The following is a 26620-nucleotide window of genomic DNA, read 5'->3' as shown; positions in this document are numbered from 1 at the left end:
GCAGACGGGGGGCGGTTACCACGCTTGGGGGGTGCGACCACATGTGGGGGCTGGGACGCTCCGCGGGCACCCCGCCAGGGGCAGGACCTGACCCCACAGGCACAGCAGCGCCCCGCCCACTGTAGGCTGGGTAGTGGCCTGGTGTCAGCCCCACGGGGTCGTGGGTGCACTGCCGGCACAGAGCCTGCTTAGGATTCTTTCTCTCCTCCTCTCTGGACCCCTCCCCAACTCAAGTGCGTGCTCTCTCTCTCAAACTTAAAAAAATATTCATTTGAGACAGCCCCTCTTGTGTAAAACAAAGACAACCATCAGGTTTTTCTCTTCTTGTGACAGTTCAAGGTTTCTCATTTTTCTCTGTTTACGGGTATTTTACTAGTCCTCGAATAAAGGGAACAGACGCTTTAAAAAACTTAACTGACTTAACTCTTGTCCGAATGGGTTAAGGTCTATCAGTAAATAGAGCAGATGGCCTAGAGAGTCCCATAGACTGTGCCCCTGCCCCCACCCCACAGTTTGCCTACTGTTCACATCCTGCGTCAGGACCTTTGTCGCCACTGATGCGCCCACGGTGATTCACTATCGTCAACTAAAGTCCACAGTTTATATTATGTGTGTACATTCTATGCGTTTTCCCAAATGCAGAGTTTCGTGCACCCACAAGAGTAGTTTTACTGTCCCGCCAGCTCCCATGCCCGCCTGTTCATCCCTCTCCCCCAACCCCGCTGGCAACCCCTAATCCTTCCAGGTCCCCATGGTTGTGCCTCTTCCAGAATCTCCTGTAAGTGGAATCACACAGTACGTAGCCTTTCCAGATCTGCTTCTTGCCCTAGTAAGATGCATTCAAGGCTCCTTCATGTCCTTTTGTGGCGTGAGAGCTCATTTCTTTCTAGAGCTGATGGACCGTAGTCTGTTATCCATTCACCTACCAAAGGGCATCCTGGTTGCTCCCTGGTTTTGGCAATCATGAGTAGAGCTGCTGTAAACATCCGTGTCAGATGTTTCATGGCCCTAAGTCATCTGTCCCTTTGGGTAAATGCCAAGCAGTATTGCTGGAACGTACGGTAAGAGTGTATTTAGTTCTGTAAGAAACCACCAGACTGTCTGTCCCCCACAGCGGCCACCCCACTCTGTGCTCCCACCAGCGGTAAGCGTCCCTGCCACTCGGCGTCCTCACCAGCACTGGGCGTCGTCAGGGTTCTGGCCCTTCTAATCAGTGTGCGGTGGTGTCCCATTGTCTTAATTTGCATTTCCTTGCAGACGCCTGATACAGAATATCTCTTCCAATGCCTACTCATCATATGCAAGTGACATGTCTGGATTTTGTGCCCACTTTTTAACTGGGTTGTTTTCTTATTGTTGAGTTAGGGTTTGATGCAAGCCCTTTATCAGAGAGATGGTTTGCAAAGATTTTCCTTCAGTCTGTAGATTGGCATTTCATGATAGTATTTCCCGCACATATTTAAAATTTTCAGTTAGGTCCAACGTAATGATGATTTTTCCATGGGTCATCTAAACACTGATCACAGAGGTGCCTGGGCGGCTCAGTCGGTGAAGCACCCAACTCTTGATTTTGGCTCAGGTCACGATCTCACGGTTCATGGGATCGAGCCCCCACATCAGGCTCTGCGCTGGCAGTGTGGTGCCTGCTTGGGATTTCTTTCTCCGTCTCTCTCTGCCCCTCCTCTGCTCACGCTCACTCTCTCTCAAAATAAATAAACATTAAAAAATAGCTTGGGGGCACCTGGGTGGTTCAGTCGGTTAAGGGTCCGACTTCGGCTCAGGTCATGATCTCACAGTTTGTGAGTTCAAATCCCACGTCAGGCTCTGTGCTGACAGCTTGGAGCCTGCAACCTGCTTTGGATTCTCTGTCTCCTTCTCTCTCTGCTCCTCCCCTACTTGTGTTCTGTCTCTCTCTGTCTCTCAGAAATAAATGTAAAAAAAATAGCTTTAAAAAATAAAATAAATAAACACTTAACACCAACCCAAGGTCACCTTGATTTTCTCATGTGATTTCTAGATGTTTAACACTTCTGCCCTTCACATTGAGGTCTATGATCCATTCTGACGTAATTTAACCCATTTTGTGTTAACATCTCTCTAAATACAGGTGTGTACTTGTTCTGGCACTGTTTGCTGAAGATTACCTTTGCTCCATTCACTCTTCTGTCAAAGAACTGTTGACTCTGTCAATGGGGGTCTGTGTCTGGGCTCTCTATTCCATTTCGTTGATCTAGTTGTCCGTTCTCCCCAACACCACATGGTCTTGCTCATGGCAGCTTTCTTTCTAGCAACCCTAAAGTCCGTAGTTCAGTTCTCCAACTCTGTTCCACCTCTGCTGTCCTGTGTTAACGGCTCTGCGTGTTTTGCCTCGTGTAAACTTAGGGCCAACTGGCCAATATCACACAGTGACATGCTGGACTTTGGAGCGGGATTGCAGGAAATCTATAAGGTCAGCAATAACTGGCCTCTTGACCTTGAGTCTTCCTATGCAGGAACGTTCCTTCCACACCTGTTTGATCTCAATTTCTTGCATCAAAGTTATACACTTGCCCTCATAGAGATCTTGTTGTAATTATTTTTTAAATGTGCACCTAGTATTTAACTTGGGGGGGTATGCAAATATAAGTGGCACTCTTTAATTTCAAATTCCACTTGGGCATTGCTGGTATGTAGGGAAGTGACTTTATTAATCTTGTTTCTTGTGGTTGCTTATTATAGACATTTGGGGGATTCTTTTTTAATGTTCCACATAGATAATCATGTCATCTGTGAAGAGACAGTTTCTCCTCCCCAGTCTGTATACTTTTACTTCCTTTTCTTGTCTTATTGCGCTAGCTAAGTCTTCCAGTATGAACGTTGACTAGGAGTGGTGACAGAGCATTCTCGCCACACTCCTGATGTGAGCATGATGCTTTGTTTGTCATCATTAAGTATGATACTAAACTACACCTTTTGGTAGATGTTCTCTACCCAGTTCACGAGGTTTCTATTTGTAGAGTTTCCTTACGTTTGTTGTTTTTTAAATCAGGAATGAGTTTGGATGTTGTCAAAATGGCTGTTCTGCCTCAATTAATTGATGTGATCATGTGATTTCTCTTCTTTATCCTGTGGATACAGTAAATTTCATTAACTCATTTTGAAATGTTGAACCAGCTTTGGTATTCTGAATAAATCCAACTTGTTTGTGGCGTATTATTCTCTTCATACAATGTTGGAGTCAATGAACATTTGTCGAAGACTTCCACATCCATACTTGCGAGAAATACTGGCCTGTGATTTTCCTTCCTTGTAATCGATCTGGTTTTCGCATTATTGTAATACTGGATCCATAGAATGAGTTAGAAAGAAATGAATTAGAAACTTCTATTTTCTGGAAGAGAGTTTATAGAATTTGTGTAATCTCTTCCTTAAATGTTCAATGAACCCATCTGGGCCCAGTGCTGTTCTGGAAGGTTACCAATTATTGGTTCAATTGTTTTAGTAGATACGGTCTGCTAATATTTTTTATTTCCCCTTGTTCAAGTTTTGGTAGATTGTGCCTTTCAGAGAATTGGTCCACTTGGTCCAGATTATCACATTTGTGGGCACAGAGTTGTTCATAACATACCTTTTCATCCTTTTACTTTCCATTGATTCAGTACAAGTGAATATTTCTAATATTAGTAACTTGTGTTTTCTTTTTTTCTCAGTTAGCATGGCTAGAGGTTATAAACTTTTTTGATTTTTCAAACAGCCAGCTTTTAGTTCCATTGATTTTCTTTGGTGCTTACCTGTTTTCAAGTTCATTGATTGTGCTCTGATGTTTCCCCCGATGCTCACCACAGATTTATACTGTTCTCCTTTCTGTAGTTTGCCAAGGCGGAAGCTTACACAGTTGATTCGGGATCATTCTTCTTTTCTAATATATGACTTCAGGGACGTAAGTTTCCTTCGGAGGGCCTGCTGCATCTCACAGGTTTTGTTCAATTGTATTTCCATTTTTAGTTAGTTCAACACGTTTTTAAGACTTCTCTTGAGAGTTCTTCTTTGACTCATGTCATTTCGACAAGTATTGCTTAATACGCAAATAAATAGTTTGGAATTTTCCAACTATGTCCCTATCGATAGATTTCTAGTTTAATTCCATTTGGGTGTGAGAACACACTTTACATGATTTCAATTGTTTTACACTCATTAAGGTGTGTTTTATGTGCTCTATCTTGGTCAGTGTTCCGCTTGAGCATGGGAAGAATGTGTATTCTGCTGTTGTTGGATGGAGTTGTCTATGGGTGCCAATTACATCCAGGTGCTTGATGATGCTGTTCAGTTCAACCATCTTTGCAGATGCCCCCTTGGCCCTGCCAGTGACCAAGAAGGGTGCTGCAGTCTCCAACTGTAACAGTGGGTTCATCGATTCTTCCCTGTGATTCTATCTGTTTTTGCCTTACATATTTTGACACACTGTTGTTAGATGTATACATGTTAAAGATTGTTATGGTTTCCTAGAGAATTGACTCCTTTATCATTTTGCAGTCTCCCTCTTTATTTCTGTCTCATAATTTTCCTTGATCTGAAGTTTGCTTTGTCTGAAATTAGATCACTACTTGAATTTTGTCTTATTAGTGCTAAAAGGGTATCTCTTTCTACATCCTTTATTTTTAAGGTATCTGTGTCTTTAAAGTGTGTTTCTTGGGGCACCTGAGTGGCTCAGATGGTTGAGCATCTGACTTTGGCTCAGGTCATGATCTCAAGGTTTGTGAGTTCAAGACCTGCATGGGGCTCTCTGCTGTCAATGCGGCCACTTCGGATCCTCTGTCCCCTTCTCTCTCTGTCCCTCCCCCACTCGTGCTCTCTAAAATAAATAAACATTTAAAAACAAATAAATAAAGCATATAGCTGGGTCTTATGCTCTTGGCCACTCTGTCAGTCTCCTTTAACTGGCATATTTCCACTCACATTTAAAATGATTACTGACATAATAATCAATGGATTATTATGAATTAGTATCTCCCATATTTATAACTGTTTTGCATTCATTGCATTTTTTTTGACAACTTCCTCTCTTTTCCTGCCTATTTTTTTAGAGGCAACCTGAAGACATTATTCACAGTTCTGCACTGGGAAAGGGGAACACTCCACAGTGCCCAGCTGGCAGGACTGGGGTGCAGCTGGTGGGGAGGGAGCAGGGCTGGTGGGGAGGGAGAAGGGCTGGTGGGGAGGGGGCCAGTGGGGCGGAGCAGGGCTGGAGGAACCCCTGTGACTGGCCTTGGTGCCGATGTTCTATGGGAGAGTGTGTCTGGAGACAGCTGGCCACTGGATGGACAGCCCACGGGCTGCTGCTCTGACCCACTTATCAGGCAGACTGGGGCTCAGTGCAGAGCCTGCCCAGAGTTCCGGAGCAGTCTGGGGCAGAACTGGGACCCAGTCCCCGAGCGGCACTCACCTTGGTCCCAGTGGTAGGCGCCAGCCCCACAGCGGCCATGTAGGTGCTCCCGATGGTCTTGATCTTCTCCAAGTCCTTGTAAAAGTCTTTGTCCATGAGCTTTGTTTAAAACGCAAAACTGTTCAACGTTACATAACATCTTAGAGAAGCCACTTTGAGAGCAAGCCCAGGGCAGGGGGAGCGAGTGCTGAGAAGCAGTGTGTCTTGTCTGTAGCAGGCACCAGACAAGGTCTGGGGAGATCTGAGGGGCTCTGGCAAGGGCGTGGGAAAGAGGAGCCCAGGAGGGACCTCACAGAGCGCAGGTGTCATGCAGCAGTGACCTCAAGGTCACCTGGAGGAGACGCCCCAGGGCAGGGAGCGGGGCAGGTGCAGACCCCAGGGTCGTCAGCCCGAACACCCCATTTACTAGGTAGGGGACAGGCGTCAGCACCTGCCACGGGAGCTCAGTGCCCACAGGTGGCGAAGGGCCCTCCTCCAGGGTCAGGGTCTGCCTGGACCCCCCGGGGGGACAGAACGTATGAGCCTCCTCCCGGTTCCGTGTGCAGGGAGCACGCCACGTGGCGGGCACAGTGCAGACGCGGCCTCACAGTGGCTGGCGGCCCTCACCTCGTCGAAGTCTGCGATGATCTCGTTCAGGAGACGCAGACACTCCACCCCCATGTTGTTGCCGTCCAGCTCGATGTAGAAGTCGTCGAAGTTGGGGATGGAAGCAAACATGACGCCCACCTGTGAGTAGGACTGGTAGTACAGGTCCTGGGGGCAAAGTTCAGATCAGCCATGGCGCCCAGCCATGGCACCAGGGGTAGCACGCGGGGCCAGGGGGGTGGGTGGTGGGGGACAGGAAAACAGCCCTGGAACCCTGGATGCTCTCTAGCCAAAGCCGGTCAAGCTGGCCCCGCCTTCAGCCTTCGAGGTCTAAGGCACTGGCCAAGCCTATTGTTGAGTTGACAGTTGTGAGCCCTGCTCTGCCAGGTGGTGGGTTCCTGAAGCCCACCCTCCCTCCACGCAGGGTGGAGGCTGCTATGCTCCCTCCCAGGACCAATCCCAGGGGCTTCCCAGGGCCCAGCCCCACCTGTGGCCCGGGCGTGGGCAGAGGGGACCCACCCAGCCTCGGTGCTTTGCGATTTTAAGCAGAGACGTGATGGGAGGGTCACTCCAGGTGGGACCCCAGCCGGAGCAGGCGGGGTGGGGGGGGGCAGGAAGCAGGCTCACCATGTTGCGGGGGTTGGACATGAGGAAGTGCTGAGCCACGTGGGCCGGCAGGAGGTTGAAGAGAATCCTCTTGTTGTCCAACTTCACCCTCTCCATGTCGTCTCTCTCCTCCTCTGCCTGGGGACAGACCCTGTGTCACCCACTGAGCACTTCCTTCCCCCACACCCCGCATAGGCTCCCCCAGACCCCTCCCAGCCGGGCGCAGCTACTCTCCTCAGGACCATCAGTCCAGCCACACCCCCGCCCTTGACCTAGGAGGGGGACCCTCAGCCCCTCAACCCTGCGTGACGTCTGATGTCCTGTCCTACCTTCCGCCAGAACCCTGCCAGGTCAGTTCAACCAGACCCCTCAGCCCCAACATTTCCCCTTTGGGATTTTCTGTCCGATGACCCCCTGCCTCTTCCTTGGTGATAAGCCCCCGCCTGTCTGTTCTGTCCCTGTCCCGATGGCCCTGAATGATACCTGTCTTGCCACTGCGCACAAATGCCATGGATCCCTTTCCTACAATGCCTGGGTCTCTCTAACCACCCAAAGTAAACTCCAAGGGCACCGATCGATGGTCTACACAGGCTCCTCTCCACCCCCACTGGGCAGAGCGGTTACATCAATGTCACTGGGGTCCAGAGGAACCATGAATTTCTGGGTTAAGTCCCCAGTGCTGATCAGCTGGAACTTTCAAAGGGGAAATGGGGAGATTCAAACTTTCAGTGGGGCCTTCACCCCATTTCCAGAGTACACACCCAGCCACCTTCTGGGGTCCAGACCATGAGACATGTGGGGGACCTGGGGTGCAGCACCTGGGCGGGGGACCTGGGGCAGGGGACAGATCCAGCACGTGCAGACTCCCTGGAGCAGGGATGAAGCCCAGCGGGGCCCCACCAGGGTCTGCTGCTGGGCGGGGGGACCTCTTAGCGCCAGTGCCACGCACAGACTAATGAAGCCCGTGGCAGCAACCCCGCCCAGCAGCCTGTGGCAGCCACACCGGCCTTCAGGGACCAGAGCCACCAGGTGGCCGCTGGCTACTCATCCTGGATCCAGCCCGACCTGGGAGAGGAGTGGCTCGGGGAACATTTCTAGGGTGCGTCAGCCCCATGGACACCGGACTCTGGGGATAGTGACAGTGGCACAGTGAGGCCCCGCTGGCAGCCTGCGGCCTGGCCTTCAAAGCTGGGTGTCCTGGGCACCACTCCCCAGTCCCCACTGCATGATCAGGTGACACGCTCCGGCTTCCTCATCGTAAAATGGATGTAAAATACTCAATTTTAGGGGCCGCGCTCCTTGTCGACGGTTAGGGGAATGTGTGCTATCTACTCAACCTGGACTGTCCGTTCCAGGAAACTCAGTAAAACGTTTACCAATTAAAGTGAGAAGTGGGGGCTCCCAGAGGCAGAGCTGCGGCAGCGGGACAGGGGGACGCCCGGAGCGCGGGGGACGCCTGGAGCACAGGGGACAGCGCGGCGGGCCAAGAGCCCCGGGCCTCCTCTGGGGGGGTGCGCTGGGGAAACAACCCGGGCCGTCTGTTATCCAGGAGCCTGGAGACGGGACAGGTTCCACTTCCCCCTCACAGCGGGCAGTCAGGCAGCAGGGGGCACAGCAGAGGGAGCCCAGAAGCAAGCTAGGAGACGAGCCAGCCTCTGCAGGGGGGAGGCCACGGCCATCAGAGCAAGGTGAGCGTCAGAAGCAAGCCAGGAACGTCCGCTAGGACACACGCAACTCATTACCCGTGACACGTGTGCACTGACAGCCACAAAAGAAAGCTTTTTGCAGGAGGAGATAAAAAGGAAGTAAACAGTAGTTTTACAATAGCAGTTTTACTCTGGCCCTAAAAATTTTGCTGTCCCTGAAACACTGTTTGTGTTAATGATACCTTTAGAAAAACAATGTAACTAAATACGCTTTAACTTTGTAAAATAAAGAATCTTGGCTTATCACCTTGTGAGCAAAAGCTTTGGACTTACGTTCAGTTTATTTCAACGGACTTAACAATTCATGGAGATTTACAGCCCATCAGAGCAGCTCTCTTTAAAAAAAAATCATTGTCTGAGGGGCGCCTGGGTGGCTCAGTCGGTTAAGCATCCAACTTTAGCTCAGGTCATGATCTCACGGATCGTGGGGTCAAGCCCCGTGTCTGGCTCTGTGCTGACAGCTCAGAGCCTGGAACCTGCTTCAAATTCTGTGTCTCCCTCTCTCTCTGCCCCTGCCCCACTCGTGTTCTCTCTTACAAAAAATAAACATTAAAAAACATTTTTTAATAAAAACTAAATCATTGTCTGTTTTTCAATCCATCCCCAGGTGCGAAGGTTTACATTAAATGCGATGGGGAAATTTCCATCTTCTTACAAACTAAGCGGAGGAAGTTGTGTTGTTATGTTTACAACAAATTAGATGAAAACCCACTGAAATCCTCTTCCGGCCAGGAAACTGTAAGTATTGGTAGGAAGGAGCGGGTGTGGGTGACACATGCCATTCCTGTCAACACACGGGAGATACATCCACACCCACCGTCAAGCTGTTCCCTCCGCGCGAGCACTTGTTTCCAAAGGCATTTCCCTTCTCACACGTCAAAATCTGACCTTGGACCCTAAGGGACAGAATGCAGGAGCTGGCATCTCGGAAATTACTCCCCAGGGTGCACCTACCAACAGGCACATGGCACCGAGAAGGGCCGACAGGCTGGGAGCACCGTCTCTCCATAAACAGAACAAACCAGAACAACATAACCTGGCAAGTCCCAGATCGGCTGACGCTGGTGACCGGTGGGCTGTGTGCGCCGTGACGGTTACCGTGACCCCCACAAAGTGCTGCAAAGACTTTTTGTCCAACCAATCAGCCCCGCAGACCCTCCCAGCGCCTGCAATCAAGGCAGTGCTCACTCAAAATGAACAGCCAGTCACACTCTTCCTGGGAAGCGATGTCCCTGCCCCCTCCTGGAAGTGATATCTGGCTGGAGGCAGGTGCTCATGGCCAGCTCATTCTTCAAACAGTGGGAAAGTGCTTGTTTTCATTTCCAGAACCCTGTGAACAGAGCTGTTGATGCTGCACAAGCATCCTCAGGAGACAAGAACCAACAGGGCACGTGCAGACGCCAAAAGAGATCTGTGACCAGGATGTGGCTCACGGGATCATGGAGGCTGAGCAGGTCCCACCTCTGTTCTCCACCAGCCGGGTGCCTGGGAGAGCTGGCGGTGGGGGTTCCATCCAAGCCCCAAGTCCCGACAACCAGGGGAACCAAGGGCAGAAGGCTAATGTCCCAGCACAACAGTCTGGTAAAAGGGGCTGGAATCTTCCTCTTTTTGTTCTTTTTTTTCTTAATTTTTTTTAATGTTTATTTATTTTTGAGAGAGACAGAACATGAGCAGAGGAGGGGCAGAGAGGGAGACACAGACTCCGAAGCAGCTCCAGGCTCAGAGCTGTCAGCACAGAGCCTGACGCGGGGCTCAAACAGAGCACGCACAGAGCATGAGTGAGGTGTGGGACAATTTCCGAAGGCCTGATGCATGCGGAGTCAGGGCCCCTGACAGAGAGAGAGTGACAGAAAAACATCAGAAAAATAATGAATGAAATTTTCCAAAATTTAATGGAAACTTATAAACCCACAGATCCAAGATGCTCCACAAACCTCAAGCCAAAAAGCATGAAAAATGATATCAGCGTGCATCACAATCAAGCCACTTAAAACCAGGGATAAAGGGCAGATCTTAAAAGACACCAGATATAAAGACATGTTACACACATAAAGATGACAGCAAATTGCCGGAAACGACCCCAGACAAGAGCCAGAGAACACCTTTAAAAACTTTTTTTAATGTTTATTTTTGTGAGAGAGAGAGAGAGAGAGAGAGAGCGAGTGCATGAGCCAGGGAGGGGCATAGAGAGAGAGACACACACACATGGAATCCAAAGCTGGGTTCAGGCTCTGAGCTGTCAGCACACAGCCCGACGCGGGGCTCGGACTCACGAACCACAAGATCATGACCTGAGCCGAAGTTAGACACTTAACCGACTGAGTAGAGAATGCCTTTAAAGTGTGAAAGGGAAAAAGCATCATCAACCTACAGTCCTATCCCTGGCACACGTATCTTTCAATCACAAAGGCAAAAGAAAGACCTTGTCAGACACACAAGATTTGAAAGAATGAATTGTCATCAGACCTGCAAGAAATGTTAAAAGTGGTCCCTCAGGAAACTAGGCAGATACCAGATAGAAACTTGGACCTTCACAGAAGAATGAAAAGCACCAGAAATCATAACTATGTGGGTACTAAAAATACTATCACTTCTAGGGGCGCCTGGATGGCTCAGTCGGTTGAGCGTCCAACTTTGGCTCGGGTCATGATCTCACAGTTCACGAGTTCGAGCCCCGCGTCGGGCTCTGTGCTGACAGCTCAGAGCCTGGAGCCTGCTTTGGATTCTGTCTCCCTCTCTCTCTGCCCCTCCCCTGCTCATGCTCTGTCTCTCTCTCTCTCTCTCTCTCAAAAATAAACATTTAAATAAAAAATAAAAAAATACTATTTCTTCTCATAAGACAGCTTTAAATATAATGAAACGTTTATGATGGAAAAATATACGTTGGAGTTCATAATACATGTACACATAAAATCTATGATGTCAACAGCAAAAACCTAGCATGGGAGGAAGAAACATACGCTTCTGCAAGGTGGAATATCCTCAGCTGAAGACAGACGATGGTCAGTACCCACTGAAACGATACAACAGGGGAGGAGCTAAGATGTCAGAGCAGGGAGAGGACACTGGGCTTGCCTCATCCCTCAAACACAGCCAGACAGATCTCAAATCACTCTGAACACCCAATAAATCGCTCTGAGGACGGTCAGAACAAACGGCACAACTGGAGGGCGAGGAGAGGCCATGTCTGGAAGGTAGGAGGTGCAGAGACGTGGTTAGGGGAGAAAAGGATCATGGGTGTTGCAGAGGAGAGGGAGAAAGAGGTCACAGAGACAGGCGAAAGAGAGAGAAAGCCACAGGGAATCACGCAAGGAAAATACTTCCCCAAAGCCATGGATGGGGAAAACAAGACGGGCTGACTATCTATCGTGGGTTTTTACAACCAGTGGGGCTCAAAGACTGGGGCTTTAGGGGTCCACGGCGTGGCGGGTGCGGAGCCCTGAGTGTGCTCGTGGAGAAGCAGGGCAGAAGCCCGGCAGCAGACAGTGTGATCTGAGGATGCCCTGGGACACGCTGGGACAGATGGTTCCCCCTTCTTAGGGCACACCTGGGAGAGGTGGCATTGCCTCTCTGGGGACAAAAGAGCCAGCGGGCACCACTGAGCTGCCCTGTTCATCAGCACAGGGGCAGAGACACCTGCTGAGGGCAGCTCCACTGGACATCGGCTTTCTGTTGTGCTTTACTCCAAACTCCAAGCTCTTGCGCCTTGCTGTGATGGCCCTTCTGGGACAAACACGCATCAGTCCCAGTGCGGTGAGACCCTACCCCAGAGGACTGGAGCAGGTCTGCACCACACGAGGTTTGGAGTTTTAAAATTCAGCTGGCCTTCCGGGGATAGAGCCCAAGATGCACTGCGCTGTCGGGTGGGCAAATGGCCCAGACACAGACACGTGATAGGAGATTGTCCGCTCTTCTGGGAGGGCTTCCTGGACAGCAGCAGGTGCAAACTCCCCTCTTCAAGGATGAGCAAGGGGGCTGGCACCGTTTCTCTCCCCCACCCCTCAGCATAAACTGACTTCAGGAAACGGCACAGAGCCAACAGCGGCAGCCTAAATTGCTTACGCCAAGTCCTGCCCCCCCCTGCACCCCGCAGGTGCTGCTTTTTTCTAGGGCAAGTGCGCCGAGAACCGGAGCAGCGGGCCCCTCCCCGCAAAGACCAGCACAAACCCCCACATGCACCAAGTTTACTGACCACAGAGGGCTGCAAAGCTTCAGCTCTAATAGACACAGGACCTAGCCTCTTTTAACAAGCAGATCAGAACACACCTAGTTCAAACTCATCACATTGTGGTCAAGGTCCAAGCACTGCCCACGGCAGGCAAGGACTAACTCTGCAGAGGGCTGAGCTCAGGGAGACAGCGGCCAAAACACAGCAACAGAGAGCACACGGCCCAGACCACAGACACTTTCCCACGTGCCAGGCCCTGGACAGTATGTAACCCCTTCTTAATAAAGCCACTGCTCTCGGGAGCAGGAAATATGACAGGATTTCCGCAGCCACAGAAGAAGGCACAGACCTAGACGAGCTGCCAAGATGGAGGAATTCATCCTAAAGAACAAGGAAAGGTCACGGCCAGGGGTCTAGGCACAGATGTAAGTCATATGCCTGAGCCAGAATTTAAATTAATAATCGTGAGAATCCTAGCTGGGCTTAAGAGGAGGATAGAAGACACCAGGGACATCCCTACTGCAGAGATAAAAGTTCAAAACCAATCAGGCCAAAATGAAAAACGCAATCAGCAAAACTGACTGGCTGTAACGACAATGAAGGCGGAAGAAGCAGAGACACAAATAAGTGATACAGGAGATAAAATTATGGGAAGAAGAAGAGGGAGAGAAAAATATTAGATCATGAATGCAGACTTGAGGAGCTCAGCAACTCCTTAAAGCTTAATAACATTCATAAGATAGGAGTCCCAGAAGAAGCGAGGGGGAAACAGGGGCAAAAGGTTTATTTGAGCAAATTATAGCTGAAAACTTCCCCAATCTGGGTAAGGAAACAGACATCCAAATCCAGGAGGCACAGAGACTTCCCATCAAAATCAATAAAAGCAGGCCAACACCAAGACATATCGTAGGTACATTTGCAAAGTATAGTGATAAAGAAAAAATCCTAAGAGCAGCGAGACAAAACAAGTCCCTAACTTACAAGGGAAGACCCATAAGGCCAGCTGTAAATCTCTCCACAGAAACTTGTGAGGCCAGAAGGGAGTGTCACAATATATTCAGTGTGCTGAATGGCAAAACTATGCAGCCAAGAATACTCTATCCAGCAAGCCTGTCATTCAGAATAGAAGGAGAAATCAAGAGTTTCCCAGATAAACAAAAACTAAAGGAGTTGACGACCACTAAATCAGCCCTGCAAGAAATATTAAAGGGGGTCCTTTGAGTGGGAGAGACCAAAATCAACAGACTAGAAAGGAACCAGAAAAATCTCCAGAAATGACGATAAAACAAGTAATAAAATGGCACTAAAGTCATATCTGTCAATAATTACTCTGAATGTAAATGGACTAAATGCTCCAATCAAAAGACACAGGGTATCAGAATGGATAAACAAAAACCCCAAAAAACAAGACCCATCCATATGCTGCTTACAAGAGACTCATTTTAGACACAAAGACACCTCCAGATTGAACGTGAGGGCATGGAGAACCATCTATCATGAAGTCAAAGAAAGCCAAGCAGTCATATTTATATCAGGCAAACTAGATTTTAAACCAAAGACTGTAACAACGATGAAAAAGGGCACTATTTCATAATAATAGGGTCTATCCAAGAAGATCTAATGATTGTAAACATTTATGCCCCCAACTTGGCGGAAAACAGATGTGTAAATCAACTAATAACAAACACAAAAGAACTAACTGATAATAATACAATAATACTGGGAGACTTTAACACCCTACTTACAACAATGGACAGATCATCTAAGCAGAAAATCCACAAAGAAACAATGGCTTTGAATGACACACTGGACCGGATGGACTTAACAGATATATTCAACATGCCATCCTAAAGCAGCAGAATACCATTCTTCTCAAGTGCACACGCACATTCTCAGAATAGATCACATTCTAGGTCGCAGATCAGGCCTCAACAAGTACAAGAAGACTGAGATCATTCTATGCATATTTTCTGACCACACCACAAAACTTGAAGTCAACCACAAGAAAAAAATTGGAAAGACCACAAATACATAGATGTTAAAGAACATGCTAACTAAAGGAAGCATGGCTAAACCAGGAAATTAAATAAGAAATAAAACAATTACATGGAAACAAGTGAAAATGAAAACACTATGGTCCAGAGCCTTTGGGATGTAGCAAAGGCTGTCCTAAGAGGGAAGTATATTGCCAATACAGCTCTAAACTCAAGAGGCAAGAGAAGTCTCAAGTATACAACCTAACCTTACACCTAAAGGAGCTAGAAAAGGAGCAGCGAATAAAGCCTAAAGCCAGCAGAAAAAGGGAAATAATACATATTAGAGCAGAAATAAATGATATGGAAACAAACAAACCAAAACCAGTAGAATAGATCAATGAAACCAGGAGCTGGTTCTTTGAAAGAATTAATAAAACACATAAACTCCAAGCCAGACTTCTCAAAAAGAAAAGAGAGAAAGAGAGAGGACCCAAATAAATAAAATCACAAAAGAGAGATAAGAGGTCACAACCAACACCACAGAAATACAAACAATTATAAAAGAATATTATGAGCAATTATATGCCAACAATTTGGGCAATCCAGAAGAAATGAATGCATTCCTAGAAACATATAAACTACCAAAACTGAAACAGGAAGAAACAGAAAATCTGAAAAGATTGATAACCTGCAAAGAAGTTGAGTCATTAGTCAAAATTCTCCCAACAAACATAAGTCCAGGGCCAGATGGCTTCCCAGGGGAATTCTACCAGACATTATAGAGTTAATACCTATTCTCAAACTGTTCCAAAAAAAATAGAAATGGAAGGAAAACTTCCAAACTCATTCTACGAAGCCAGTGTTAACTTGACTCTAAAACCAGACAAAGATTGGACTAAAAAGGAGAATTACGGGCCAATATCCCTGATGAATGTGGATGCAAAAATTCTCAACAAGATACTAGCCAACTGAACCCAACAATACATGAAAAGAATCATTCACCACGATCAAGTGGATTTATTCCTGGGTTACAAGTGTGGTTCAGTATTTGCAAACCAATCAGCATGATATGCCACATTAATAAAATAAAAGGATAAGAAACTATGATCTCTCGATAGATGCAGCAAAAGTATTTCACAAAATATAGCATCCATTCTTGATAAAAAAAAAACCATCAACAGTGGTGCACCTGGGTGGCTCAGTCGGGTTAAGTGTCCAAATCTTGGTTTTGCCTCAGGTCACGATCCCACGACCCATGAGTTCAAGCCCCACGTCAACCTCAGTGAGGAGTCTGCTTGGGAGTCTCTCCCTCCCTTTCTCCCTGCCCCTCCTCTGCTCACTTTCTCCCCACCCCACCCTCTCAAAGTAAATAAATAAACTGGAGGGAAAAAAAACTCAACAAAAGTAGGGATAGAGGGAGCATACTTCAAACATCATGAAGACAATTTACAAAAAAACTCATAGCTAAATATCATCCTCAATGGGGAAAAACAAAGCTTTTCCTCTATGGTCAGGAACAAAGACAGGGATGTCCATTCTGACCATTGTTATTTAACATAGTGCTGGAAGTCCTAGCCTCAGCAATCAGACAACAAAAAAGAAACAAAAGGCATCCAAATCAGCAAAAAAGAAGTCAAACTTTCACTATAAGCAGATGATACAATGTGCTATGGAGAAAACCCTAAAGACCGCACCAAAAAATTGCTAGAACTAATACATAAATTCGTTAGAGTCACGGGATATAAAATCAATGTACATATACGTTACAATTCTATATACCAATAATGAAGCAGCAGGAGATATCAAGGAATCAATCCCATTTACAACTGCACCAAAAACCATAATATACCTAGGAATGAACCTAACCAAAGAGGTAAAAGATCTGTATTCTGAAAACTATAGAACACTTATGAAAGAAATTGAAAAAAATGCAAAGAAATTGAAAGACATTCCACGCTCACAGATTGGAAGACCAAATATTGTTACAATGTCCACACTACCCAAAGCAATCCACATATTGCCTGCAATCCCTATTGAAATACCACCAGCATTTTTTGCAGAGCTAAAATAATTCTAAAATGTATATGGGACCAGAAAGGCCCCTGATAGCCAAAGAAATGCTGAAAAAGAAAAGCAAAGCTGGAGGCATCACAATTGCAGACTTAGGTTACATTACAAAGCCTGTAGTGATCAGAACAGTATGGTCCTGGCACAAAAAGAGACAGACACATGGATAAACGGAACAGAACAGAAAACCCAGAAATGGACCTGCAACTATGTGGTCAACTAATCTTCAACAAAGCAAGAAAGAATATCCAATGGAAAAAAGACAAATGGTGTTGGGAACACTGGACAGCATCATGCAAAAGAATGAAACTGGATGACTCTGTTATACCATACCCAAAAAGAAATTCAAAATGGATTCAAGACCTAAATGTGAGATAGGAAACCATCAAAATCCTGGAGGGGAACAAAGGCAGTAACCTCTTTGACACTAGCTGGAACACCTTACTAGAACACGGCTCTGGAGGCAAGGACATAAAAACCAAAAATGAACTATTGGGACTTCATCAAGAGTCTCACAATGAAGGAAACAACCAACAAAACTAAAAGCAACCTACTTAATAGAAGAAGATATTTGCAAATTACATATCCAATAAAGTGTTAGTATCCAAAATCTATGAAGAACTAATCCAACTCCAAAACCAAATGATCCAGTTAAGAAATGGGCAGAAGGCGTGAATAGACATTTCTCCAGAGAAGACATCCAGATGGCCAACAGACACGAGATGTTCAAAATCACTCATCACCAGGGAAATACAAATCAAAACCATGGTGCAATACCACCTCTCACCTGTCATAATAGCTCCAATTAATAACACAGGAAACAATAGATATTGGTGAGGATGCAGAGAAAGGGGAACCCTCTTGCACTGCTGGTGCGAATGCTGACTGGTGCCCCCACTTTAGACAACAGTATGGAAGTTCCTCAAAAGTTTAAAAATAGAACTACTACCATACAATCCAGCAACTGTACTACTAGATATTCACCCAAAGGACACAAAAATAAAGATGTGAACGGGGCACCAGAGTGGCTCAGTTGGTTAACTGTCCAACTCTTGGTTTCAGCTCAAGTCATGATCTCATCATTTGTGGAACTGAGCCCCACATTGGGCTCTGTGCCAACAGTGCGAAGACTGCTCAGAATTCTGTCTCTCTCTCTCTCTCTCTCTCTCTGCTCCTCCCCTGATTGGTCTCTACCTCTCTTTCTCAAAAATAAATAAGGAAACATTAAAAAATACAGATTTGAAGGGATACATGCATCGCAATGTTTACAGCAGCATTATCAACAATAGCCAGATTATGGAAGGAGCGCAAATGTCCACTGACTGATAGATAAAGAAGATGTGGTATATATATGGAATGGAATATTACTCAGCCATCAAAAAGAATGAAGTTTTGGGGTGCCTTAGTGGCTCAGTCTATTAAGTGTCTGCCTTCACCTCAGGTCATGTGAGTTCAAGCCCTGCATCGGACTCTGTGCTGACAGCTCAGAGCCTAGAGCCTGCTTAGGATTCTGTGTCTCCCTTTCTCTCTGCCCCTTTCTCCCCCTCTCATGTTCTCTCCCTCTCAAAAATAAACAAACATTAAAAAAAAATTTTTTTAAAGAATGAACTTATGCCATTTGCAATGACGTGGATGGAGCGAGAGTGTGTTTTGCTAAGAGAAACGAGTCAGTCAGAGAAAGACAAATACCGTATGATTTCACTCATGTGGAATTTAAGAAACAAAACAGATGAACATAGGGGGTAAAAAAGAGAGAGAGGCAAGCCAAAAACCAGACTCTTAACAATAGAGAACACACTGAGGGTTGCTGAAGGGGAGGTGGGTGGGGGATGGGTTAAATGGGTGATGGGCATTAAGGAGGGCACTTATGATGATGAGCACTGAGTGCTATATATAAGTGATGAAACACTAAACTCTACTCCTAAAACTAATATTACACTGTATGTTAATTGGAATTTAAGTGAAAACTTAAAAACAAAAATAAATAAGGAGTGCCTGGGTGGCTGTTGGTTAAGCGTCCGACTTTGGCTCATGTCATGATCTTGTGGTTTGTGGGTTCAAGCCCCATGTCAGGCTCTGTGTTGACAGCTCAGAGCCTGGAGCCTGCTTCAGATTCTGTGTCTCCCTCTCTCTCTGCCCCTCCCCCCAACACATTCTGCCTCTCTCTCTCTCTCTCTCTCAACAATAAACATTAAAAAAAAATTTTAATAAAATAAAAACAACAATAAATAATACAACAAAGAATTACAGCTAAAAAAATAGAGGGAGGAAGAAAGAGAAATAAATTATAATAATTACTATCATGAATAAGAGAATCAATAATTATTAATGGAATAATAAAGATTATTTTATATTTTAGTTGAATAATAAAAATATTTAACTAACTTAAAACAGGCAGAAAAAGAGGAAAAAGAAAACAAAGAACAGATGACCAGATCAGACAAATAGGAGACAGCAAAAGATTAAAATCTAACTGCATCAGTAATCACATAATTGTAAATGGTCTGAACAGCTCAATTAAAAAGGCAGAGATTTATAAATTGGATAAGTCGACAAGGTCCAACTGTATGTTGCTTGTAAGAAATCCACTTTAAGTAAAAAACAAATAGATTGAAAGTAAGATGATAGAAAAAAATACATAACGGGAGCTGGATTACCTATATAATATTGCATAAAGTAGACTTCAGAGCATAAAGTAGACTTCATAAAGTCTACTTGCATAAAGTAGACTTCCCATTACCTGGGAAAAGAGGTTGTTTCCATAGTGATAAGGGGCACAAGGGTTTCAGCTTACCAAGAGGACATAATCCTAAACACTGATGCACCTAGTAAGAGATCGTCAAAATACAGGAAGTAAAAATTGACAGAACTGCACAAAATTCTGCCCATAGGTATAGTTGGAGACTTCAATATCATTCTCTCAAAACTTGGTAGAATGGGAAGAAAGTCCATAAGGGCACAGGAGACCTAAGAACACTCCTGGCCAACTTGACCTCGCTGACATTTATAAAATACACCATCCAACAGACACAGGATGCAGCAGGAACGATACAGCAATTCTCAAGAAATTTAAAAGGATTCAGAGAGTATGAGCCATACTCTCTGACTATGGCATAACTAAGCAGAAGTCCATAACAGAAAGGTCTTTGAGATTATTCAACAAAAATATAATCTTCATAACGTTTGGTCCCAAGAAGAACCCAACAAAACAAAGAAAGAAAAGAAAAGAGAAAGTTCTTTGAACCAAATGAAAATGAAGCCACATACAATATCAATATTTATGGGAACTAAAGCAGCACTTGGAGGAAATTTTAGAACAAAATCCCTGAATCAGAGAAGATACAAATCATATTGAGAAACTAGCAAATACAAGTAATCTAAACCCAAAGTCATCAGATAAAAATAAAGATCAGAGTGGAATTTAAGTGAAATAGGAAACAGAGAAAAATCAATAAAACCAGAAGCTATTTCCTGAGATCAATAAAATGTATGAACTTCTAGTCACACTGATCAAAAAAAGTGTCTACACAGTCCTACATCAGGAGGAGAAATGGGATGTCACTACAAATCCTACAAATATTAAAGGGAAATAAGGGAGGGGTGCCTGGGTGGCTCAGTCGGTTGAGCGCCCGACTTCGGCTCACGTCATGATCTCATGGTTTGTGGGTTCAAGTCCCGCGTCGGGCTCTGTACTGAGTGTGGAACCTGCGTGGGATTCTGTGTCTCCCATCTCTCTGTCCCTCCCCTGCTCATGCTCTGTCCCTCTCTGTGCCCCAAAAACTAAAATAAAATAAAACATTAACGGAGCAAAAAAGGAAGAGTATGAACAAGTTCGTGTCAGCAGACTGGACAGCGTTCAGGGAATGACATATGTGTCCGAAGCTACCTCAGAAAGAAATGGAAAGCCTGATGGCCCTCCATCTTTCGGGAAATTGAGTTGAGTTAAAATGTTCCCACTCTAAATACACACACACACACACACACACTCACACACCCACGCCCAGAGGGCTTCACTTCCTCAAACATTGGAGGAAGAAAGGACACCAATTCTACAAACTCTTCCAGAAACTTGACAAGGAAGGAAACCCCCGCCTTGTGAGGACTGCTTTACTCTGACATCAAAGCCCTCTTGGCCTAGAGAACTACAGAACAACGTCACTCATGAACACTGATACTCTTACCAAATTTTAGCAAAGTGAATCCCAACAATACATGTAACCGTAACTACGTCACACCCAAGCCCACGCCTGGGCCACCTTCCGTCTGAGAGTGGACAAAATGGTGCCAGTACCAGTGGGAATCCCACTCCAGGGTTAAGCATTCACTGGCAGAGAATATTGCTCTACCATAGTCATCATGATTATCTACTGAGCGCAAAGGAAGGAACCACACTGGAAACAAAGCATCGTGACAGCCCCAGGTTAGGTGGGTTTATGTGACCAGCCTGGTGTCAGTAGATAATTAACCCCCAGGCTCCGGCCCGGCCGTTTCACAATAGTTTGTGATGTGACTGTGATGTGTACATGACAGACGTACCTACCCAGGGGGTAATCGGGCAAAGTCTGGAAACTTCCTTGTTTTGCTGGGTTTACGGGAAACTTAGGTGACATTTCTTGTCACACATCTTTGGAAAAATGTGTCAGTGTGTTCCCTGTAGTCAACCCTTCCTCATGACACAGGGAGGGTCTCTCTTGCACTGAACTCAAAGGAAAGCTCACTCAGAAGTGGGGGCCAGCTGTGGCACAGGGGTACTGTCGGTGGGGAACCCCAGGGCAGGGTCAACCATGAGGCTGACCGACACTTAAAGGGACACTACAGTCAAGGAAAGCACGTGGGAAGCCAGAGGGGAGAAAATGCGGCCTCAACCTTGCTTTGTGAGCGCCTGGCCACAGAGCAGGCGCCCAGCAAGTGCACGGGCTGGGAGCCCAGGTCTGTGCCCCTCCAGGCCGGGCCGGCTCTCCGGCTCCACAGGAGTCTGTCTTTCTCACGCTCTGAGCAGCTATTCACAACTCAAAGATCTGAGATCATGGGGGCCAGCTGATGGCAGGGAGGACACATCTAGGGACCGGCTGGCCTGTTCGCCCTGGACAGCCAGCTCGGTGGCCCTTGGCACAGCCCACTGAAGACGCTGTTCTCCGCTAGCTGGCAAGGCTCTGGCAAACAGCAGCAGTCAGATCTCCTTCTGGGAGCCCTGTACACAGGTGTCCTCTCGGCATCTGCTCTGACTCAGGACCTCCCACAGGACACTGCCAACAGGCCCCCGAGCCACCTGCTCCAGCGGAATTGGCCCGTGTGGAGCGCCAGCAGGAGTGGGGAGGCCTGGGTCCCTCCTGGCATGTTCACTGAGGGCTGGCTGTGTCCCTTGGCTGAAGGCTGTGAGTCTTGTCTGGTGGCCTGCCCTGGGGTGGATGCCCTCCAGGGTGGTGTCCCAGGAACTGGGCCATGCTGGGGCTGCCCCAAACCCATCCATCTGTCAGACGATCCAAGGTCTGCAACCCCCCTGACTTCACACGAGTGGGGCCGTGGTCAGGCCCTCATGCAGGACGGCGGTGGCACAGCCCAAGTCCCTCAAGGGGCAGAACCAGCATTGGGCATGTTCCCCTATCTGCAGCAGGACTCTGGGCCTACCCTGTCCACGCAGCCCAACCCCGGTGTCTCATCCCCATGGGGATGGGAACGAGGGGCTCAGGATCTCAGTGGCCTCCACCTGCCCAGAGTCCAGGTGTGGAGAGAGGGCAGTGCTGGGCGGCGGGACCCTCAGAATCAGGGGCATCCCCAAAGCAGGAGCAAACCCGGCACACCTGATGGAGAATGACCCAGATGGGCAAATCCATGGGGACAGGAAGGAGAGTAGTGGCCACTCAGGGTTGGGGGTGGTGACCACTGATGGGCACGGGGTTCTTTTGGGGGACATGAAATGTTCTAACATTGAGGTGATGGCTACACAGCTCTGAATACACTGAAGGCCACCGAGCTGTGTGCTTTACACAAACTGTTGAGTGTGGATTCTGTCTCAGGAAGGTTGTCACATAAAAAAAGAATAAATAAGCCATGTTCTCTGCCTGGCACATCTATGCGCGTACGTATATACACGCACGCGGATATGTGCACAGAACACACGGATACGCGCACACACACGCATCTTTCCTCTTCTGTTTACCCAAAGCCACAGAATCATCCTCCCTGAAGTTGAACAGACAACCAGCCCGGATGTCCTGGCGGGAATCTGCGCAGCCAGAATCCGTCTTCCCAGGTGAATTAAACCAGAGAAAAGCCAGCAGGCCGGCCCCTTGCCTCTGTCCTTTGCCTGCAGGTGGAGTGTCCCGACAGATCACAACGCGGTGTCTGAAGGGCGCTCAGCCGCACCGAGCACCTACTGTGCACCAGGCTGGCCGCCAAGCTCAAGCAGGGAGGAAGCTACAATTGCTGTATTCCGCACTGGCAGGGAAAATTCTAGTCACCTGGATGGGGCCCCAGAGTGCCCTGACAGCCAGCGAACATCACTTCTGGGTGTGTCTCCACTGGTCTCCAGAGAGACTCACGTTTGAACCATTGGCCTGAGGGACCCAGACGGCCTTCGTCACCCCAATCCCCTGGGTGTCACCTCTCTAGGGTCGGACACCGGCCATCCCTGTGCCCTGGCCCTGGGCTGGGCTCCTGGTACAAGGAGGCTCCCATGACCTTGGACACCGCAGAGCCCTGGCCATCCTAGCTCAGCCACGTCCAGCCTGGGCCTGCACACAGGTGGCCTTCACACCCGTGCCCGTCCCACCTCCTGGGCAGGGCTACCGCGAAGACCAAATGCAAGCCAGGGCCCCGGCCAGTAAAGAGCTGCTTCCCCAAACATCAAGTGAGATGACACATGGCAGCTAACATGCGGTGGTCTCTGTTCCGTGCACGCCCCCTGCCCATCTGTTGATGGGGAAGCAACTGGCCCGGGGCCCAGAAGTTTGCAGGCTGTACAGATGGAGTGTGAACCTGGACGGGCTGGCCCAGAAAGCCAGATGGCCTCCCCTTCCAAAGGCTGGGGACACAGCAGGTGACAAGGGGGTCAGGGCACACCAGCCATACATCCTGGGCTGGGCCCAGAAGTGCACCTGTGAGTGGGTCACACGGCAGGTGCACAGGGCATACCACCTGCCTGGGACTCAGGGCCCACGGACCCCTCTCCTCGGCCCCCTTCAAGCCTCTTTCCCAGGAGACGTGTTAACAGTGTAGACTCCTGCCCCCCTCCCGTAGACCCACTAAATCGTGGGGGGACCGTGCAAGAGTCAGCATTTTCTGGAGTCTCCCATGACCTGAAGAGACTTGTCACATGCAGCGCAGCAAAGGCTGAGCCACTCTGCACCACAGCCCCACTCGCTGGAATGCCTTTGGGGATGGGGAACTCACTGCCCGAAACACCGCCGGACTCTCGGTCGTCAGACAGGGCTCATCAGACTGTGCCCAGCTTGCCGGCGCTGCCTCCCCCACCCGCACACCGAGCTGGCACCCGGCAGGAGCCCCTGAGTGCCCTCCCAGGGTTCCCTGTGCCACACCCCACCCTCCCAGAAGCAGAGAGAGCTCGGCCTGCCTGTGCCGCCCAGAGGTAGTCCAGCCGCAGCTTGACGTCCACCTGACGGGCGTGCAGGGCCAGGGTGCAGGAAAACAGCAGGATGGCCATGATCGGCTCGAAACTGCGCCCCGACGCCACGCCGCCCCTGTGGAAGACCAGGAAGGAAACTCCATTGGTGCGCAGAACCTGAGAGCTGTCCGCACGTGTCCCCAGACACGACTCTCAGCCGTGCAGAGCACTGGCCCTGGCTAGAGCCGCTCCCTCCGGGAAAGCCAAGGCCTTGCTGGAATTGGGGCCCAGACAGACACGTGGAGAAGCCACCAAGGCGATCTGCTTCCTGGTCCGCAAACCAGAACGGGCAATGCCCGCCCGGCTGTGCTCCAGAGGGAGCCGCGCACCTACCCGGGGGCCCTGGTGTAGCCGCTGAGCTCCAGGACCAGGATGTAGGACGTCGTGAGCACAAAGAGCAGGATCATTTTGGGCAGGGAGGACACCCGCAGGAAGACGGCCAGCGGGAGGGTACCCACAAGGCCGCAGAGCAGGGCGTGGGGCGCCGACTCACAGGGCGCGGCAGGCAGCACGGCGTTGCGGCCGCTGGGTGTCAGGACCACCAGGGACCCGTTGGGGGTGGAGCTCCAGGACCAGGGCAGGCAGCCCACCTGGAGGGGAGGGAGGGACAAGTATGGCGGGAGGCACTTGCTCAGGACCAGCCCTCCCTCCTCCCCAGCCCGCCAGCCCCATCGAGGCGCTCCTGCCCAGGCTCCCCCCACCCCGATACTCCGACCCACGCCCCCAGGAGCCACCAGCAGGCTCTGCAGCAGCCCCTCCTGCGCGGCCTTCAAGGCTCCTCAGTGCAAGGTGGACAGGGCCAGGGGGCAGGAGACCCCCGCCCTCCTCCTCCCCAGGCGGCCAGCCCCATCGCAGTGCTCCTGTCCCTGCCTCCCCCTCTCCCATTACTCCTGCCCCACCCCCCCATCCCCTGCACACTGTGAAGAGGACAGCAGCCCCCTCGGCCCCCGTCCACACCTCATGCCTCCAGGAGACCAGCGGGCCCTGCTGCCTGTTGAGATGCTCACCACACATCCTTGGGCCACAGAGTAGATTAAGACCACGACGAAGATACACAAGACGGTGCGGATCTGAATCGTCAGGCACCCTGGAAAACACTGAACGGTAACACAGGTTACTGTGAAAGAGCCGAAACACAGAAACAGTCTCAGTGAAGAGCGCAGGGCCCCAGGGGCTGCCGGACTTCACCCGCCAGGCAGATGCCTAGGCTGTGCTCCAGGCTTCACCTCCCAGGTGAAAAGCTGCCCCAACTAAAAGAAACAAAACCCAGTATATTTGCATTAAAAAGAGCACCCCCTGGGGGGCCTGGGGAGCTGGCAGGTTAAGCTTCCCACTTGGGCTCAGGTCATGATCTCACAGTTTGTGGGTTCAAGTCCCTCACTGGGTTCTGTGCCTACAGCTCAGAGCCTGGAGTCTGTTTCAGATTCGGTGTCTTCCTCGGTCTCTGCCCCTCCCCCGATCGTGCTCTCTCTCCATCTCAAAAATAAATATTAGAAACAATTTTTTTAAGAGCACCCCTGCCAGCCTTATCCCACACTGTGACTTGGGCACCGAAATGAACTGAATCCATTAGTCACACTTTTATTACGTTTAACTCCATCTCAGAAATAGCAAGAATTCACACGCAAGAATTCATTCTCGCGTCGTCTTTTCTCTGCTTCATGTAAGTTTTATCATTTCCTTCACACGGGCTTCATGTCAGTTTTGTTAAGTTATTGGGAAGTTAATTTTACGTCTATTTTAATACGTTTTGCAATATCCAACAGATGACCTCAGGGGTAAAAGTATGAACCTCTTTTTATACTCAGGCTCACGAAATTCGAAACAAAAACTAAAATCAAGCCTGCAGGGACCCTGCACAAGCTGCTGACGAGACCCCCAAGCAGTTGGGGTGCCTGGTCCTCCCGGGGAGGTCAGGACCCTGGTTGTCTCGGTCTGGGGGCAGGCTGACAGCGCCGCTTTGCCTGTTTTGTGGACCAGGGCACCGGATGGCTGTGGGGCTTGCACCGTGGCAGCTACAGATCTGGGTCCCGGTCAGGATCCCTGAGCCCCAGCTGCATCGTGCAGACATGCTGGGCCCCCAACCTCAGAGAGCAGAGGTGCAGCCCTGGAGCCCACCACCCCCCTCCTGGTCTGATCCCATCACCCCACAAGACTGAGGACGTGGCCACGGGATTGTCACCCCCAGCCGGACAAGGCACCCGCAGCTCGCACATTCACCCAGCAAGCACGGGAGGGCTCCTCCCAGCGGTAGATGTCAGGAGCCCCTGGGGGCACAGCGGTGAGTGAGGCCTGGCCCCTGGAGACCCGGGAGAGGCAGAAATGGCACAGAAGTCCCTCGGGGAGGCGGTGAGGGGAGAGCCGCTGGCTGAGGCTTAGCAAGTCCTGTCCGGGGTGCACGGAGGCCGCGTCCCAGTTGTGCAGTGCACAGCAAGGGCAGCTGTGCAGGGCTCAGCTGCAGAGTTA

At 49.0% G+C, this 26620-nt stretch overlaps 1 protein-coding gene across 1 annotated transcript in view; it reads right to left on the bottom strand.

Annotated features, from left to right (window-relative positions):
* The window catches only part of ADCY1 (adenylate cyclase 1), a 113118-nt gene that overhangs the window by 10594 nt on the left and 75904 nt on the right, over positions 1-26620 (bottom strand). Inside the window, exons 12-17 of the mRNA XM_019450965.2 lie at positions 25162-25251; positions 24488-24744; positions 24104-24230; positions 6635-6751; positions 6029-6175; positions 5423-5521 (exon numbers count right to left, since the gene is read on the bottom strand). Coding sequence (XP_019306510.2) covers positions 5423-5521; positions 6029-6175; positions 6635-6751; positions 24104-24230; positions 24488-24744; positions 25162-25251 — 837 coding nt within the window. The remainder of the gene's footprint in view (positions 1-5422; positions 5522-6028; positions 6176-6634; positions 6752-24103; positions 24231-24487; positions 24745-25161; positions 25252-26620) is intronic.

The sequence above is a fragment of the Panthera pardus genome, unplaced genomic scaffold (assembly GCF_024362965.1).
Source record: "Panthera pardus isolate Hobbes unplaced genomic scaffold, ASM2436296v1 HiC_scaffold_8, whole genome shotgun sequence".
NCBI classification, from domain to species: Eukaryota; Metazoa; Chordata; class Mammalia; order Carnivora; family Felidae; genus Panthera; species Panthera pardus.
This window is presented reverse-complemented; position numbering and strand designations above follow the sequence as displayed.